Below are 16,037 nucleotides of genomic sequence, written 5' to 3' on the forward strand. Positions count from 1 at the left end.
ATCTTAACATCAGATGTAAGGAGAGAGATTGGACAACATGGATCTGGTTTTAACGGGTCTTTATCGAGTTTTAAAATGACTATTATTGTTTCAGTCATTGATTTAGGAAATTCCTGTTTAATATATGCTTCATTCAGAACTTCAAGCAACTCTAGCAATAATGTCTGACCATATATTTTATATATCTCCCCTGGGAGTCCATCCATTCCTGGAGGTTTATTATTTTAGATTTTCCTCACTGCCTCTGCCAACTCTACCAAAGTTATAGATTGATCCAAAAATTCACTTTCTGTTGATGTCAGTTTAGGTAGGGCTAAGTTATCCAGAAATTGTTTATTTTGATTTATTCTATTTGAAATTTCAGATTTTTAAAGCCGTATATAGAAGTCCATAAATATACTCTGGATACTCTCTGTGTCATATACCACTTTGTCTTTTATATCTTTAATGACAGCTATTCCAGACGGACCTTCTTGATTCCATGCTATCATAGCCAGCATATGCCCTACCTGCTCCCCCATTTCATAATGTTTTTGACTCTGCAAATATCTACCGTTTTCTGCCTTAACTTTAGATACATTTTTGTATAACTTCTGAGCTTCCTGCCAAGCCACATGTTTTTCTTCTGTAGGATCTACTATAAACTCCTGTTCTGTCTGCATCACTCTTTGCATTACCTCCTCTTCTCGTAGCCTAGTTGACTTTTTAATGCTATTTCTTTAATTATCACGCCTCGTAAATAGGCCTTCATAGCCTCCCAAACCACTATCAGAGAGAGGTTGAGCATTTGTTATCTCTAAAAAAATCCTTGCAACAGCAATTCTATTTGACTCTTCTCAGGAATCAAAGTCAACCACTGAGGGTTGACTTTCCACATTGGGCGAACCAGTTGTTCTCTCCACTTCAGAGACAGAGGTGAGTGATCAGAGAGTCCCCTTGATTCATATTGAATTGATTTTAGCCATGGGAGAAAACTCCCATTTCCCAGGGCCAGATCAATTCTCGATAATGACCCATTTGTACTAGAACACCACGAGTATTCTCGACTAGAAGGTTATCTCAATCTCCATACTTCCGTTAAGCCCATATCCTGTATCTGACCGGCAGTCTTGTTACATTCCCTTTACTTTTTTTTTACTCCATCTACCTCTTCATTCAGTACGTTATTGAAATCCCCAATTATTAATGTTGGTATCTCCGACCATTGTGCCATTTTTCCAAAAACCTTTTTTAATACTTCATCCTTATATGGAGGGAGAATATAATTGTTCACTAAAAAAAATTTCTTATCATCAAGTGTACATAAAAGCATCAGATAATCGACCCAAAGGGTCTCCAATACACGGTTTACATATAAACCTAATGGAGCTCGAAATCAAAATACTCACTCCTCAAGAGTATGTAGAATAGGCGTCATGGAATTGATGTCTATATCTATATTTATATGTACTGAATGTTTTATCCTCCTCCTGTCCCATATGCGTCTCGCGTAGACAGACTATTATTGGGTTATGAAATTCTATTAGTTTTTTACTGCTTGTGTCTTTCTTCTATCCCCAAACCTCTAACATTCCAAAACAATATCTTAATTTTACTTGTCATCACAATCCATCATCTTATGATGAAGACTAGTTGAAGGATGAAGGAGAGAGGGAAGGGGGGGGGGGGGGGGGAGAGAAGAGCCACCAGAAGGCAGAAACACTAACCTGATTGTGAACACTACCACCTCCAGCTGGATATCCCTCCTTGATAGGAAGCTACCAACTGCATACCACTTGTCCCCTCGGGACGCATACTGAGGAACCACTGTGACCCAACTCCAATGCTACCTCTTTGCTGAGTTTTATCCCAATGGGTCTCGGGGGACTAAGGGGGCTAGCAGAATGCCTCCCCCAGCACCCCCTGCCCTCTCAAAAGGGTAGAAAAAAAACAAAAAAAGAAAGCAAGACACCCCATCATGCCAACCAGACCTTTATCCCCCCCATCCCATTAATACTTCCCCCCGCTACCGCCTCTTATCCAGCCATGTGGTCACTGCACCAGGGGTGTCAAAAAACTGTACTCCATCTATAATACGTAATTTTGCAGGAAACAACATTGAATAAGTAATTTTTAGTGCCTGTAATCTGCATTTGACCTCAACAACTTTTGCTCTCCAATTCTGTACTTCCACTGAAAAGTCTGGAAAAAAAGACACTTTGTTTCCCTTATATTCAATACTACCTCGTTGTCTTGCTTTGGACAACATAAGATCCCTATCTTGGCAGTTTAATATCCTGATAATAATTGGCCTAGGTCTGCCTCCAGGAGGCGGAGAATGGCAAGATATCCGATGAGCTCGCTACAGGATCTCGTCTGTTAAAAAAAAATAAGGAAGGGTGCAGCCTCCAGACTTCCTTCGCTGTTCTTCAGTACTTGGTAGGGAGACCTGACAAAGTAAAACTAAAAACAGCGCAACTTTTCTTCCCTACTTGGATACAGTAAGGGAGGGTTACAACCCTTGTCCGTTTTTGGCATCTGTTTTATTTAGGAGATTTTCCTTCGCTTTCTGTCCAATATCCACAGCAAAAAATGAGAAGCAATCCCTCCAAAGCAAGGGAATCCCTGGTTGTCAACAGGGTCACCAGCATTACTGTGCCCACTGGAAGCTTTGCATCTATTCCTGTTCTAGTGACAATCCAAAACTTGTGATTTTCTTTTATTTTCACTCTCAGCCACCAGGACAAATACAGAGGGTAAATATCTCTAACAGGGGCAGATAGCAATAAACACCTGACAAACTTTGCATATCAGGTGTCAGGACATGCACACATTTGTACTAGGTCGGTGACTAAGTCCAGAGCATACACATTCAATAGCAAATTAGCAATAGCGGCTCCCATATTTTCATTACGACAAGTTAAAGTTTAGAGTCTGAGAAAGCGAACAAACCAAACCATTCATTTGAATTCGGCCAACATAAAAATTAGGGTTGTCCCGATACCACTTTTTTTTAGGACCGAGTACAAGTACCGATACTTTTTTTCAAGTACTCGCCGATACCGATTACCGATACTTTTTTTTTAATGTCACGTGACAGTTTTTTTTTTTTTTGCTATTTTTTACAATAATATTTTTTTATTCTTTATTGTTTTTTTTTTTTAAATCAGCCCTTTTGGGGGGCTTTGGTGAGATATCAGGGGTCTTAACAGACCTCTGATATCTCCCCCTTGAGACAGAGAAAGAGACAGAGGATAGAGATTCCCCAGTCCCTTTCTCTGCAGCGTCAGCTGCACTGAGAATGAAATCACAGGAGATTACAATGTTTCAGTTATGTGAATGGACAGAGTCAGCTGACTCTATCCATACACAAAGGAAGGAGGAGGAGGACGGAGGAACTGAGGGGGAGAACGGAGGGGACAGATAAGGAGAGAGGAACGGAGGGGGAGAACGGAGGGGACAGATAAGGAGAGAGGAACGAAGTGGGAGTACGGAGGGGGACAGATAAGGAGAGAGGAATGCAGGGGACAGCGGAGAGGCACAGAGGAAAGGAGGGGGCACGGAGGAGGATGCAGTGACAGTCAGCTGTGAGCGATCACCGCTGTATGTCACTAAAGCTGCTGAAAGCCGCGGGGGGAGAATCTTGTAACTCCCCCACGCGCCGATCACTTCCAGGTATTGGGGGAAGCATCGGGAGCATTTGCCCGAGTACAAGTACTTGGGCAAATGCTCGGTATCGGTGCCGATACCGATACTAGTATCGGTATCGGGACAACCCTAATAAAAATATTATTTTATGTTTGTACAGCAACTATCACTCACCTTCAGTACTAACTTGCAGGCAAAATAAAACAAAGCTACAACACGACCCCAGTTAAAGTTGCCATCAGCAAACATTTCAGTTGCCACACGGAAGAAGACCTCTTTGGGAGGGTTGCTTTGTACTTGCTCTATCATCCTGTGAAGCATAAAAACACACCAGATAGTATTAATAAAATTAAAAAGCTCAAGCAATCTGAAGTACAAAAGTACACAATTTTCTTTTGATTTCAATTTAAAGTTTTTTTTATTGGGGGGGGGGGGGGGGGGCAAGAGATCGTAGTATTCCCTGTAGAAAAAATTTTTTCGTCATACTTACCTGTAAAATGCCTTTTGTTGAATATATCACAGGACAAAGAGTTAGGCTATTATTACTTACTGGGTTATACGCCATCTCTAGGTGAATGGACACTGGTAGACAAAGTCTTAGACAAGAAGTCCGCCCCTATCTAACGCCTTCCATACAGGAAGTACTTCAGTTTTGTAGCAAATAGTGAATCCTCAAAAGAGGTGAGGGACCTCTTTGTCCTGTGATGTATTCAAAGAAAAGGATTTTACAGGTATGACAAAGCAATTCTATTTTCTTTATCATACATCACGGGACACAGAGTTAGGCTATTATTCATGACTTACTGGGATGTCCGGGAGCAATAGCCTTGAGGGGAGCGAGACACCCTGCCAAAGATCAAAACAAAAATAGCCATCAGACTTTATACGGCAGCCTGTAGTACACTACGGCCAAAAGCTGAATCCTTGGCTGCTCTAACATCTACCCGATAAAATCTTGTGAACATATGCACTGAAGACCAGATAGCAGCCTTACAGATCTGAGACACAGATAATGTATGGCGTAAAGTCCAGGAGGTTCCTACTCCCCTGGTAGAATGAGCTCTCGCCCTGAAGGGAGGAGCCTTACGTTTCAGACCATAGGTCTGAATGACCAACTGGCAGACCCAATTGGCAATGGAAGCTGCCTGCCACTTCTTGGGTCCTTCTGGTAAAACAAAAAAAAAAAAAAAAAAAAAGTCTGATCCTCGGATCTCCACAGATCTAGACAAACTGACTGCCCGGACGACGTCCAAGGAATTCAGTCGTCTCTCTTCCACCAACTGGACTAATAGATACTGGTTCAGGGATCTTAGATCCGAAATGGGCCTTGTGTCCCCATTTGGCTTTTGAACCATGAACGGGTTCGAACAGAACCCTGCACCCTTTTCGGATACAGGAACCTGTAACAATCACTCCCTGATGCACTAAATGATCTAGTGCCTGAAACTATAAGTCTCTTTTTGGAGGATCCGATGGAACGCTGGATCTTAGAAACCTCTGGAGGGGGAATCCCCTGTAATTCCAGTTGGTAACCACAGGATACTATTGAGGTAACCCACTTGTCCTGAACCAGTGTTCTCCAAAATGTCCGCAAAGTGAAGCAGCCTTCCCCCCACTCGATAGAGTGGGGGCGCCCCCTCAAAAGGATGGCTTTGTGCCGGGTTTGCAAGAGTTGTGGACCCAGGGTTTCTTCTGGCCCTGCAGCATGCCCCTGGCTCTAGCGCCCTGTTGGCAACGGAACTGCCTTGGCGCTGAGACACCTGAGGAAGCGGTCCCTGTGGTTTTAAAAAGAGGACCACTGGTCCTTCTCTTCACAGGAAGTAGAGAGCTCTTCCCTCCGGAAATCTTTTGGATAGATTTGTCCAAGTCATCACCAAACAAACGTTCCCCATGAAAGGGGAACCCTGCCAACAACTTCTTACAGGGAAGCTCAGCTTGAGCCACAGAAGTCTGCTCATGTGTACAGACAGGAGAGCCATACGGTACACTTGCTGTATAGAATCCTTCAAGGCATCTTCAGCAAAACACAGTGCTCGAAGTATATCTGCCGTGCTTTCAGCAGGATCCTCCTCCTGGTTAGGCCTTCCAGGCCATCTGACCTGCTGACCCAATTCTTTAAGGACGGGCAGACTCCAATTGTTGCGACAGCTGGCTGAATAGTTGAACTAGCCAAAGAAAAGCAAGCCCTTAATAGTGACTCCAGTTTCTTGTCAACAGGGTCCTTCAAGTCCTGTGCATTATCCACCGGACAAGTTAAGTTCTTATTTAAGGAAGAGACTGCTGCATCTACAGCTAGCATGCTCCACTTCTTAACAAACTTTTCCTTCATGGGATACAAAAGGAAAAACCTTAGGAGGAACGAAAACCCTGTCAGGATGTTCACAATCAGCATAAACTGCCTGTTCCAACAGTGGGTGCAAGTGAAAAGTCTGTGCAGCCTGAGGAGGCTTCAGGGACCCCAAAGAGTACCATGGAGGCTCAGAAACCTCAGTAGGAGGCAACTTACAAAGGCAGAACGAATCATCTCGTTAAGAGTCTGGATCAAAAGCCTCTGCAGAGGCCGATACCAATTGGACATCTTCTGGTCCAGATTCCTCTGAAGCAGACTCATCTGCCTGGCCCTCTACAAAATCCTTAGCATTTAGCTCTTCCCCTTCATCAACCCATTCCTGCTCCAAGTTAGGAGGATCAGGGGAGGTGCATCTGTCACGCGAGCCCCAACACTACGGGATAAAATAGCAAAGAATGTAGTAGACCCTCCAAAAATATCCAATTTCACATTCTTTACAGGAAAAGGTTTCTTTCCATGCAAGCACTGCTATGCCTGTGTCAGAACAAAAAGAAATAACATCAAAAGAAATTTTGTAGCAGTAGCCACAGGAAAGGATTACCAAATAAGGGACTGCATAACATGCAGAACAGAAGGCGTAGTTTATGCCCTGCAGTGCCCTTGCCAAATCCAGTACATTGGTCGTACCAAACAACCAATGTGAAAAAAAATCCGGGAACATGTCCAAAATATTGTTAATGGTTATCCTAAGCCTAGTATTTCCAAGCACTATGCTATCTATCATAACAAAGACCCTTTCTCCCTCCTATTTTGGGGCATAGAAAAATACCATCCTCATTGGAGGGGTAAAAACAAAGTTATTTCCCTGAGCCAACGTGAATCCTTCTGGATACATGAAATGCAGACTTTATATCCTACTGGTCTTAACATTAACTGCTTTATAAGTGATTACTGAAGACGCAAGTTCTGTTCATCTATACAACCGTTCATTTAACCACTTATCGACCGCCGTAAGATGATGTACGGCCAAACTTTAAACGGGGATATTGTTATGGCAGCAGATAGCTGCCATAACCCCGGTATCCCCGTTTTCGTGCGGCGGCCGGCTTTCAGATAAAAGTGGTCCCTGCGGCGGATTCGTGGCGAGATAACTTTTAATCGATGGCGGGAGAGGGCCCCCCCTCCCGCCGCGATCCGGTGCCCTCCGCCTCTTACCGAAGCCGTCGGTAGCGACAGAGGCGATCGCGTCCTTCTCTGTGGTGTGCCTGGAGACGAGTGAGGCTAAGATGGCGCCCACTCGTCTCCATGACACTGCTGGGCAGAAGCGACGCCAAAACGTCACTTCCATCCACGCCTCTTAAAGGCACATTTTTTTCAATCTCATTTTTTTAAATTACTTTTTTTTTTCTTTCTTATTGCATTTTAGTGTAAATATGAGATCTGAGGTCTTTTTGACCCCAGATCTCATATTTAAGAGGTCCTGTCATACTTTTTTCTATTACAAGGAATAAAAGTGACACAATTTTTTTTTTTTTTTTTTTAAACAGTGTAAAAATAAAATAATGTAAAATAAATAATAAAAAATAAAAAAAATAAAAAACCCTGTCCCGACGAGCTCACGCGCAGAAACGAACGCATATGAAAACGGTGGTCAAACCACACGTGAGGTATCGCCGCAACCGGTAGAGCGAGAGCAATAATTCTAGCCCTAGACCTCCTCTGCACCACAAAATATGCAACCTGTAGAATTTTTTTAAACATCGCCTATGGAGATTTTTGAGGGTAAAAGTTTGACGCCATTCCACGAGCGGGCGCAATTTTGAAGTGTGACATGTTGGGTATCAATTTACTTGGCGTAACATTATATTTCACAATATTATAAAAAAAAAAAAAAAATTGCGCTAACTTAACTGTTGTCTTATTTTTTTATTAAAAAAAAGTGATATTTTTCCCAAAAAAATGCGCTTTTAAGACCGCTGCGCAAATACGGTGCAAAAAAAAAAAAAGTATTGCAACGACTGCCATTTTATTCTCTAGGGTGTTAGAAGAAAAACCATATATAATGTTTGGGGGTTCTAAGTAATTTTCTAGCAAAAAAAACTGTTTTAAACATGTAAACACCTAAAATCCAAAACAAGGCTGGTCTTTAAGTGGTTAACCAATCTGTTTTTATTCCCTTGTGATACCATATTTGACCACTAGAGGTCATCTTTGTATTCATTCCATTGCCACTATGATCGTCCTACGTTCTTTTTATGCTGCTGTTCCCTCATTTCCTCTTTTCAATCTTTATAGGATTTATTATTGATGCCCTTTTGATTATGTACTAAAGATTTAAAATGCTTTTATTGATTTCATATCTGTTTTAGTTAGATATACATGTCTTCACCTCTGCTTTTAGTGTTTTTTTTGTCCTCATTATTCGGCCATTTTCTAGTGGCCTTGTTTACCATCCCTTTGGCCGGAAGTAGTACTAACTAATGCATCGACGTCCGGTTTCACCGGAAGTCACATTTATCAGCATAGGACGCCATGGTAAACATTGCCCCATAGACTCTCATTAATCCCCACTGCACATGCACAATTTTCATTGTCACCTGACGCTAATTGGCATTTATTTACTTATTTATCTATAAAATGTACCCCACCTTAGCCGCTCAGCTCATTTCCTCCAGATGAAGCCACGTGGGAGGTGGCATAACTAGTAGAGGTGGAGCCCGGCGGTGGAACCTGTCGCAACAATTGAGATACACCTGATGGATTTTTTATCAATGTTTTTATATTCTTAAATAAATGTGAGTTGATTATTAGCTGGGGTGGTGAGGTTCTGTTTTTAATCCCCTTGGTACTGCACTGTCAGAAGCATTTCTGTTTCTATATGTCGCTGTGGAACAACCGGCAAAGACTGAGGAGCCCAAGTTGAACCAGTTCACTGAGAGGTCATTCTATTTGCTGTGGAGCTTTATCAATCTAGAGGGACCATTGAAGAATTCCTCATAGGAGAGGTGCACTGTGTGCAAAAGTGTGTTTGACCCCCTGCCGGGTCTTGCAGTGAGGAGAGTCAGCATTGCACGCGGTGGTGGAGCACTGTTGCTGGTAGAACAGTGAAGCACGTGGAAACAGCCTTTTTTCTTGTATTTCATTTTACTGGCTTTTTAGCAGAAGAGTTGTCACATATTTGGACGTTTTTCATTGAGCACTAGTCACCTGTATTCATATATGGACGTTTTTCATTACCATTTTTTTTCTTATGTAGATTTTTATATTTATTATTTGAGCTCATTATATATGCAGCGCTGTCACATTCACTTTATTATCTTCTTCTATTTGGGGACACTTAGGCGACAGCAGCAGCATTCATCCATGTTTTCAGTAGCTTCTCTTTAGCGTTAGTTTATTGATTAGCAGCGTGCAACTACCTTTCCATTTTACATCTGTCACACTTGCCACCCTGCGAGATGGAGGCAACCATGCCAGCAATCCTGTCCTCTAACTCAGCTAGAGCTGAGGACAGATTATCCCTGGTGATAAACGCTGAAGAATCAGCGCAGACAGTAGGCACCATACCAGACAGGCACAGCGGCTCAGATTGGCCAAAAGCCACTGGTCTCTCAGGGGTTACAACACTAGGGTTTCGACTAGGCTCCTCAGGAGCTACTGGCACAGATGTGCCATTCCCTGTAGTGCAAATCCCGCTCCTCTTTTTTGAAGACATTGGAAGCTAGAAAAAGGGAGTACAACTTGTAACAAGAGCCACCACTGAGAACGTAACCATGCAATGTCTGAAGGGTGAGTAGCACAACAAACAGGCGCACTCAACAGGTCAAAAAAGACTCAAAGGAACTTGGAAAGCAGCATATAGCACCTTATGTCTGAAACTGGCATCAGAGGAGATCTGAACAATCACCTGGTAAAACAAACATGTGAATAAAACAATGGATGACAGAAAAGCCCATGAAGCACTAACAGATCTTGTTTGTTAAGTGTGTACACAAAGAGGGACACTATACTCAAATGAGGACTATGTTGGTACTCAAGGCCATGGGGCTGATCTAGACTAAACTGGAGGAAGGACAGGATGCATACCACAGAACACTTCCATGGATGAAATTCCTGGTCAAGCACCAAGCAAAAAAAAAAGCTTCCAGGTGTGATGAAAGATTTTACATGAAGTCAACTTCCTAAGCCCTCAAGAGGGTAAGGATGACCAAATACTATAAACCCTTACCCATTAGGACCTGGGCTACAACAGGAAGCCAGGAAATGAGAAGCAGGATGGAGGACCAGCCAATGCTACAGAAGGTGCAGCCGATCTGGAAGGGCCCACATGAAGTCTGCCAGAAGTCTGAGTAGGTTCCCAAGTACTATGTCCTTCTGGGCCAATTCAGTACAATGAAAAATCACTAGAATATCATCTCAGTCCTGTGGAGAAGAGAGAAAAGCTAGAGAGGCGGGGAGGTGTAGATCAGGGGAAACCCCATAGTCCCATGAAGTCAGTGTGCACAGAGTTTGCTGCTAACTCTAGACACCAAAAGACACACATAAAGGATTTCTCACCTGCAGCAAAAAGCTTTAAAAACACCAATTGTCTAAGACTGTGGACAGGGCCAGAACGTGCAGTTTAGCACAAGAGAGGATCACATTTCCTACACATTTGGCAGCACAGCTTCTGAAGCCTCCTTGATGGTTGGCCAAGGCTGTGGCACTGTGACTGGATTCTTGTTGGGTTACCCTGCAACTGAGGGGGTCAGCATTAAAGAGCAACCAAAATGCCCTGCGTTCCAGGAGCTTGATGGGAAGGCACTCAAGGCAGGCTTACTTCAATGACCCCTACACCAAGATGGCATCCAGGACTTCTCTCTAGTAGAGATAGGCTCAGGCGTGTTCGAAATCACACGTGCCCGATTGTGCCAGGAAGCAGACACTGCACATGGCTAATCACAGGCAGTGAGACATTTCCAGATCTGTCCACTGCCTGTGGATTTGCAGCGTGCAGTGCCGCCTTCCTGGTGGGATTGGGCACATTGGATTTTGAACACGCCCGAGCCCATCTCTACTCTCTAGCCTGATAGGCTGGCATCCATCAAGAGAACTTTTCACATCTTTTGGAAAACAGAGTTAGGTACCTGGTAACTCTTCTTCTAAGAAGTCTTCCAGGGCAGCATCCGAGAGATAGGCTCCTCCTCCCTGAAACAGGAAACACATTAGTCCATTATAAATCTGTTAGCCTTACCTGCGTGCCTCAGTTATATTAAAGCACCAAAGGAACTCTCAGTAAGCTAAAGCTTCCCCACTATACCTGGTATTATCGCTTTAGCGTGGAAACTAGTGCTGCCCTGGAAGACTTCTTAGAAAAAGGTTACCAGGTACCTAACTCTGTTTTCTCGAATCGTCTTCCAAGGCAGAGTCTGAGAGGATGTATCAAGCAATACTTACTAGGGTGGGGATAAAGACTGAAGCACCTTGCGACCAAATGCCTGATCTTGATTGAACAGCTGGTCTATACGATAGTGCCTTGCAAAGGTACTGAGGCTCGACCATGTCCCTGCCCTGCAGATCTGCTCTGGAGTTGCCCCTGCTTTCTCTGGGACCGAGGTTGCCCAGGCTCTGGTTCCGCTTGGAGGGGTGAGGTTTTGTGCCGTCTGTATGGCAATTCTTATCCATCTGCTGATCGTGTTTTTAGATGCCTGTTTTCCTTTGTTGGCTCCTGCACAGAGGACGAATAGAGAGGTAGTTCTTTACCAATCCTTCCTTCTCTCGAGGTATGTTATGAGTGCATTTCTTACATCTAGCTTATTGTAAATGTCTCTTTTCTTGCCGACCATAGATTTTGGAAGCGATGGGATAATGACATTTTGGGTCCTATGGAATGTTGAAGAGACTTTGGGTAGAAAAGCCGGGTCTGGCGAGAGGATTATTTTGTCTGCTTGTATCAGGCAGTATAGTTCCATCATGGAATGCGCTTGGATTTCGCTCACTCTTCTGGCAGATACCAGGGCCACTAGAAATGCAGTTTTTAGAGTAAGATTTTTGTCTGAACTGTCTTCCATCGGTTCGAATGGGGGAGAGAAACCCTCTGAGCACTGTGGACATATCCCATGTTGGAGTTCTGTCAATTTTTGTAGGTCTAGCTCTGTTTAGTGACATTGGGAATTGCGCAGATCCTCCGCAAGTCTGGAAGGAGGAGAGTGTTTCCACTTGTACCTCAAGCGTGCTCTGAGAGATGTTCTGCTCCTTCCTGTAGGAATATCCCTCTGTCGGGAATCTATTTTTATTCCAGGAGACAAACTTTTTCCTCACTTTCTCGTAGATTGCTCTAGTCACGGGTTGCCTGCTGTCTAGGATGGTGTTGATCACTCTGACAGCACTTTGTTTTGTAGTCTTACCCTTTCAGTAACCAAGCCGAAAGCTTCAGGATTCTGTGGTTTGGATGATTGACTGGTCCCTGTGATAAGAGTAAGGTCCGGCAGTGTCCGGTGTGGCTGGATGCTGAGGTTCTTCAAGTGGCTGAACTATGCTCCCTTGGGACCAGTATGGTGCTGAGTATCACCATTTTCTCTGCTTTGATTTTTTGAATCACTCTTGGTATTATGGCAGTTGGAGGGAATGCATAACACATCTGTCGTCCCCAGTTTTGGCTGAAAGCATCTACTCCACTGTTGCCATGTGTGGGATCCAGTGAAAAGAACGTTGGTAATTTTGTGTTTGCCTTGGAGGCAAACAGATCTACCTTGGGTACCCACCATGTTTGCGTTATCTGTGCGAAGGTTGCTTGGTTTAGCGACCACTCTGTCTGTTCTAGTCTTCTGGCTCAGGAAGTCTGCCCGCATATTGTCCGTTCCTTTCAGGTGGATGCCTGATATTGATCTTATGTTTGTTTCTGCCCATAACAGAGTTGTTTCTGTCAGCCTCATCAAGGATTTGGGATTTAGTCCCCCTGCCTGTTTAGGTATGCCACCGTCATGGCATTGTCTGATTGAACCCTTACATCTCTCCCCTGTATAGTTGCTTGGAAGGCTTTTAATGCTTCTTCCACAGCTTGTAGCTCCCTCATGTTTGAGGAGGCTTGGGACCATTTGGAGTTCCATTTCCTCTGTGTGCAGAGCTCCTCCATGTGTGCTCCCCAACCTAGGACACTGGCATCTGTGGTAATCCTGACAGGGTTGGGTTGAGCCCATCTGTGCTCTTCGTTGTATTGGAGCAGATTGAGCCACCACTGGAGCGTTTGAGTTCGGAACAGAAATGGACGTGTCTAGAGATGAGTGGTTGCCATCCCACTGGGACAGAATATAATTCTGTAAAGGTCTCGTGTGAATCTGTGACCAGGTGATGGCTGGAATTGAAGACGTCATCAGTCCTAGCATTGCCATTCCTTGTCTGATCACGATAGAGTTGGTACCCATTAGAGAGGCCATTGCCTATGTGATTTTTTGTTTTCTCCTCCGTTAGGAAGGTTTTGGTTAGTCTGGAGAGTCCAGTACGTAACCCAAGTACACAACTCTCTGGCTTGGGGTCAGCTGTGATGTTTCTGTCTTTACTATACACCCCAGGTTTTGTAGATACTTGTGCGTAGGTTGGTCTCTACTGTCTCCGCTGAATCTGCAAAGAACAGTAGATCGTCCAGGTATGGTATGACGCCAATGCCTTGTTGTCTTAAGCCGTTTCGAGTTTCTGCCATTATCTTTGAGAAGATCCTGGGCACAGAAAAGATACAGAAAGGGAGAGCCGTATATTGCAGGTGTAGGGTGGTTGTTGGTCCCTGAATTGCGAACCTCGGGAATTTTTGATGACCTTCCTTTATGAGGACATGTAGGTAGGCATCCTTTAGGTCTATTGTGGCCATGAATGTTCCTTGTGGTAGGATATTTCTGACTGAATAGATTCCATCCTGAATTTTTTGTATTTTATTCTTCTGTTGAGTGGCTTGAGGTTCAGTATGAGCCTTAGCTTGCCCGGCGTTTTTTTCTTTGCAAAGATATGCAAATAAAACCCTGTTTGCGCCTCTTTTTGAAGGACATGGCGAATCACTGATTTAGTAGGTTTTCCAGGGACTCTATAAAGGCCTTTGCCCGATCTTCGTCCTTTGGTAGGATAGTTACTAGGTACTTGGTTGGGGGGGTGGGAAATTCTATAGAGTAGCCCTCCGCTATGGTGTGGCGGATGAATTTGTTTCCCGTTGCGTTCATCCACTGGTGGGCAAAAGCTGCCCCCCACTTGAAGACTGTCATTGTTTTTGGGTTAGGAGGCTTGAGGATGAATTCACCCTTGCCTTTTTTGTTTTGCTGTCCCCAGCGCTTCTTTGCTTCCAGCTTGTTGAATTTTTTGAACTGCCGAAAGGGCGCCTTCCCTTGCTTCTTTTTGGTTTGGGGAACCCCTTATTTTTTGCTGCAGTCCTGTCTAGCGCTGTTTCTGGGTCAGGCCTGAATAGCAGATGTCCTGTGAATGGGATTCCGCATAGTCTGTTCTTGGAAGGGATATCACCTTCCCATGACTTCACAGGGCTCTTCTGGCTGAGTTCACTAGAGCTGTGGCCCTTGAAGTTATTCTCACGGTTTCAGCCGAGGCATCCGCTGCTGCTCTGGTCAGTGTGGGGATGGTTCTTACTAATCCTTCTCTTGGTGTGTCATTTTCCAGTAATTCTTGTAGCTGGGTCAACCAAATTAGTAAAGGTGTGGGCTTGTCAGGTGGAAGCTATCTCTGGATTCAGGTTTGCCGCCCCTGCTTCCCAGGCCCTCTTCAGGAGGGCTTCTTCTTATCCATGGGGTCGCTTAAGGTACCCGCTTCGTCAAAAGTCGGATTTGTTTGTGACTCTCGCTAAAGAGGCATCCACTTTGGGGCATTTAGCCCAGGTTTTGGCGTCTGTCTCTGCGAATTGATATATATGTTTAACAGCTGCTGGTATAAAGAGTTTTTTCGCTGCTTCTTCCTTCTCTTTTTTGACTATGTCTTTAAGAGTTTGGTGTACAGGAAACATTCTAGGTTTCCTGGGCTGTAGTCCTTTATACATTTTGTCATGTAGGGTAAGCTCTGTGCTTTTGCTCTTTGATGCCCAGCGACTGGCACTTGCCGGTGACTCTAACTTCTCAATTGTGCTGAGTGTAGTGGTGCCATGGTGCTCTTTATTTCATTTCTTTTTTGAAAGAGCTGAGCAGGTCTTTAAAGGTAACCTTGCGATTCTTTGGCCACCATCTTGTCTATGCATTTTTTCAGTCAGGAGGAAAACGGTGGTCGCACGAAGCACATGCTTTGTTGCTGTTTTTTGCTTTTCTTTCCTCTGGGGTCCTTGCCTGAAATCAAGCACAAAAGGTCCCTGTGAGGTAGGCGGTTGCCAAACTGCATGTAAATAGACAAGTTTGTAGTGAAGTGAAGACACAGGTGACTCCAGAGTACCCTGGCTTATCCTGGAGCTGTCCTGGCTTGCAGGATCTGCAGAGCAGGGTGGAGAAGCGTCAGACATGGTCAGCCACCAGGGTCCTCTGCTTAGAGGGACCTTTTTAACTGCTTTCTGCATGAGCTCCAGCCCCGTCCCCAGCTGACCCCATGCAGGTTGGTGGACATACCCGCACATGCTGCTCCTGCTAGTGTCCTCCTTCCTAGCTTTCCATTAGGGAGGGGGACTTCCGCTGATTTTCTGTCCTTTTTCTCTTGCTTTTTTTTAAATTTTGCGCCGCCGCCCAGAAATGACGTCACAGGAAGTGCCCCGCTCTATTGTTTCCTTAGAAGGTTTCCAGTCTTCGAAAAAATGGCCGCCGGCTGGAACTGAGTGACCGGAAATGACATTTCTGGCGGTGGTGCCATCTTGGTACACCCTGTGGGGCCTCCATTAGGGAGATGAGCCGGGAGAGACTGCAGAGTGCAGTGGGCGCCATTCGCAGTGGTGCGGCGGCAAGCGGCCGGACCAGCGATAGAGAAGCTGTGTGCGTGCGGCTGCCGCTCACGGCAGACTTGCGGTCAGATGGACTAGCAGCAGACAGGTGCCTCCACCAGAAAAGAGAGCGGTATCCGGGGGAGAATGCCAGTGCATGCGTTCCAGCTTGGGGGGATGGTTGCAGACCCCTCTGTAGGGGTGAAAACTCAGGCAGAGCGGTTTGCTCAAATTGCTCCCCCTCCCAAGGCCCGC

General features: G+C 44.7%; 1 protein-coding gene across 1 annotated transcript in view; it reads right to left on the reverse strand.

The window, feature by feature from the left end:
* The window catches only part of BAX (BCL2 associated X, apoptosis regulator), a 106,050-nt gene that overhangs the window by 14,251 nt on the left and 75,762 nt on the right, over window positions 1-16,037 (reverse strand). Inside the window, exon 4 of the mRNA XM_073602233.1 lies at window positions 3,802-3,937. Coding sequence (XP_073458334.1) covers window positions 3,802-3,937 — 136 coding nt within the window. The remainder of the gene's footprint in view (window positions 1-3,801; window positions 3,938-16,037) is intronic.

The sequence above is a fragment of the Aquarana catesbeiana genome, linkage group LG10, assembly GCF_042186555.1.
Source record: "Aquarana catesbeiana isolate 2022-GZ linkage group LG10, ASM4218655v1, whole genome shotgun sequence".
In the NCBI taxonomy this organism is placed as follows: Eukaryota; Metazoa; Chordata; class Amphibia; order Anura; family Ranidae; genus Aquarana; species Aquarana catesbeiana.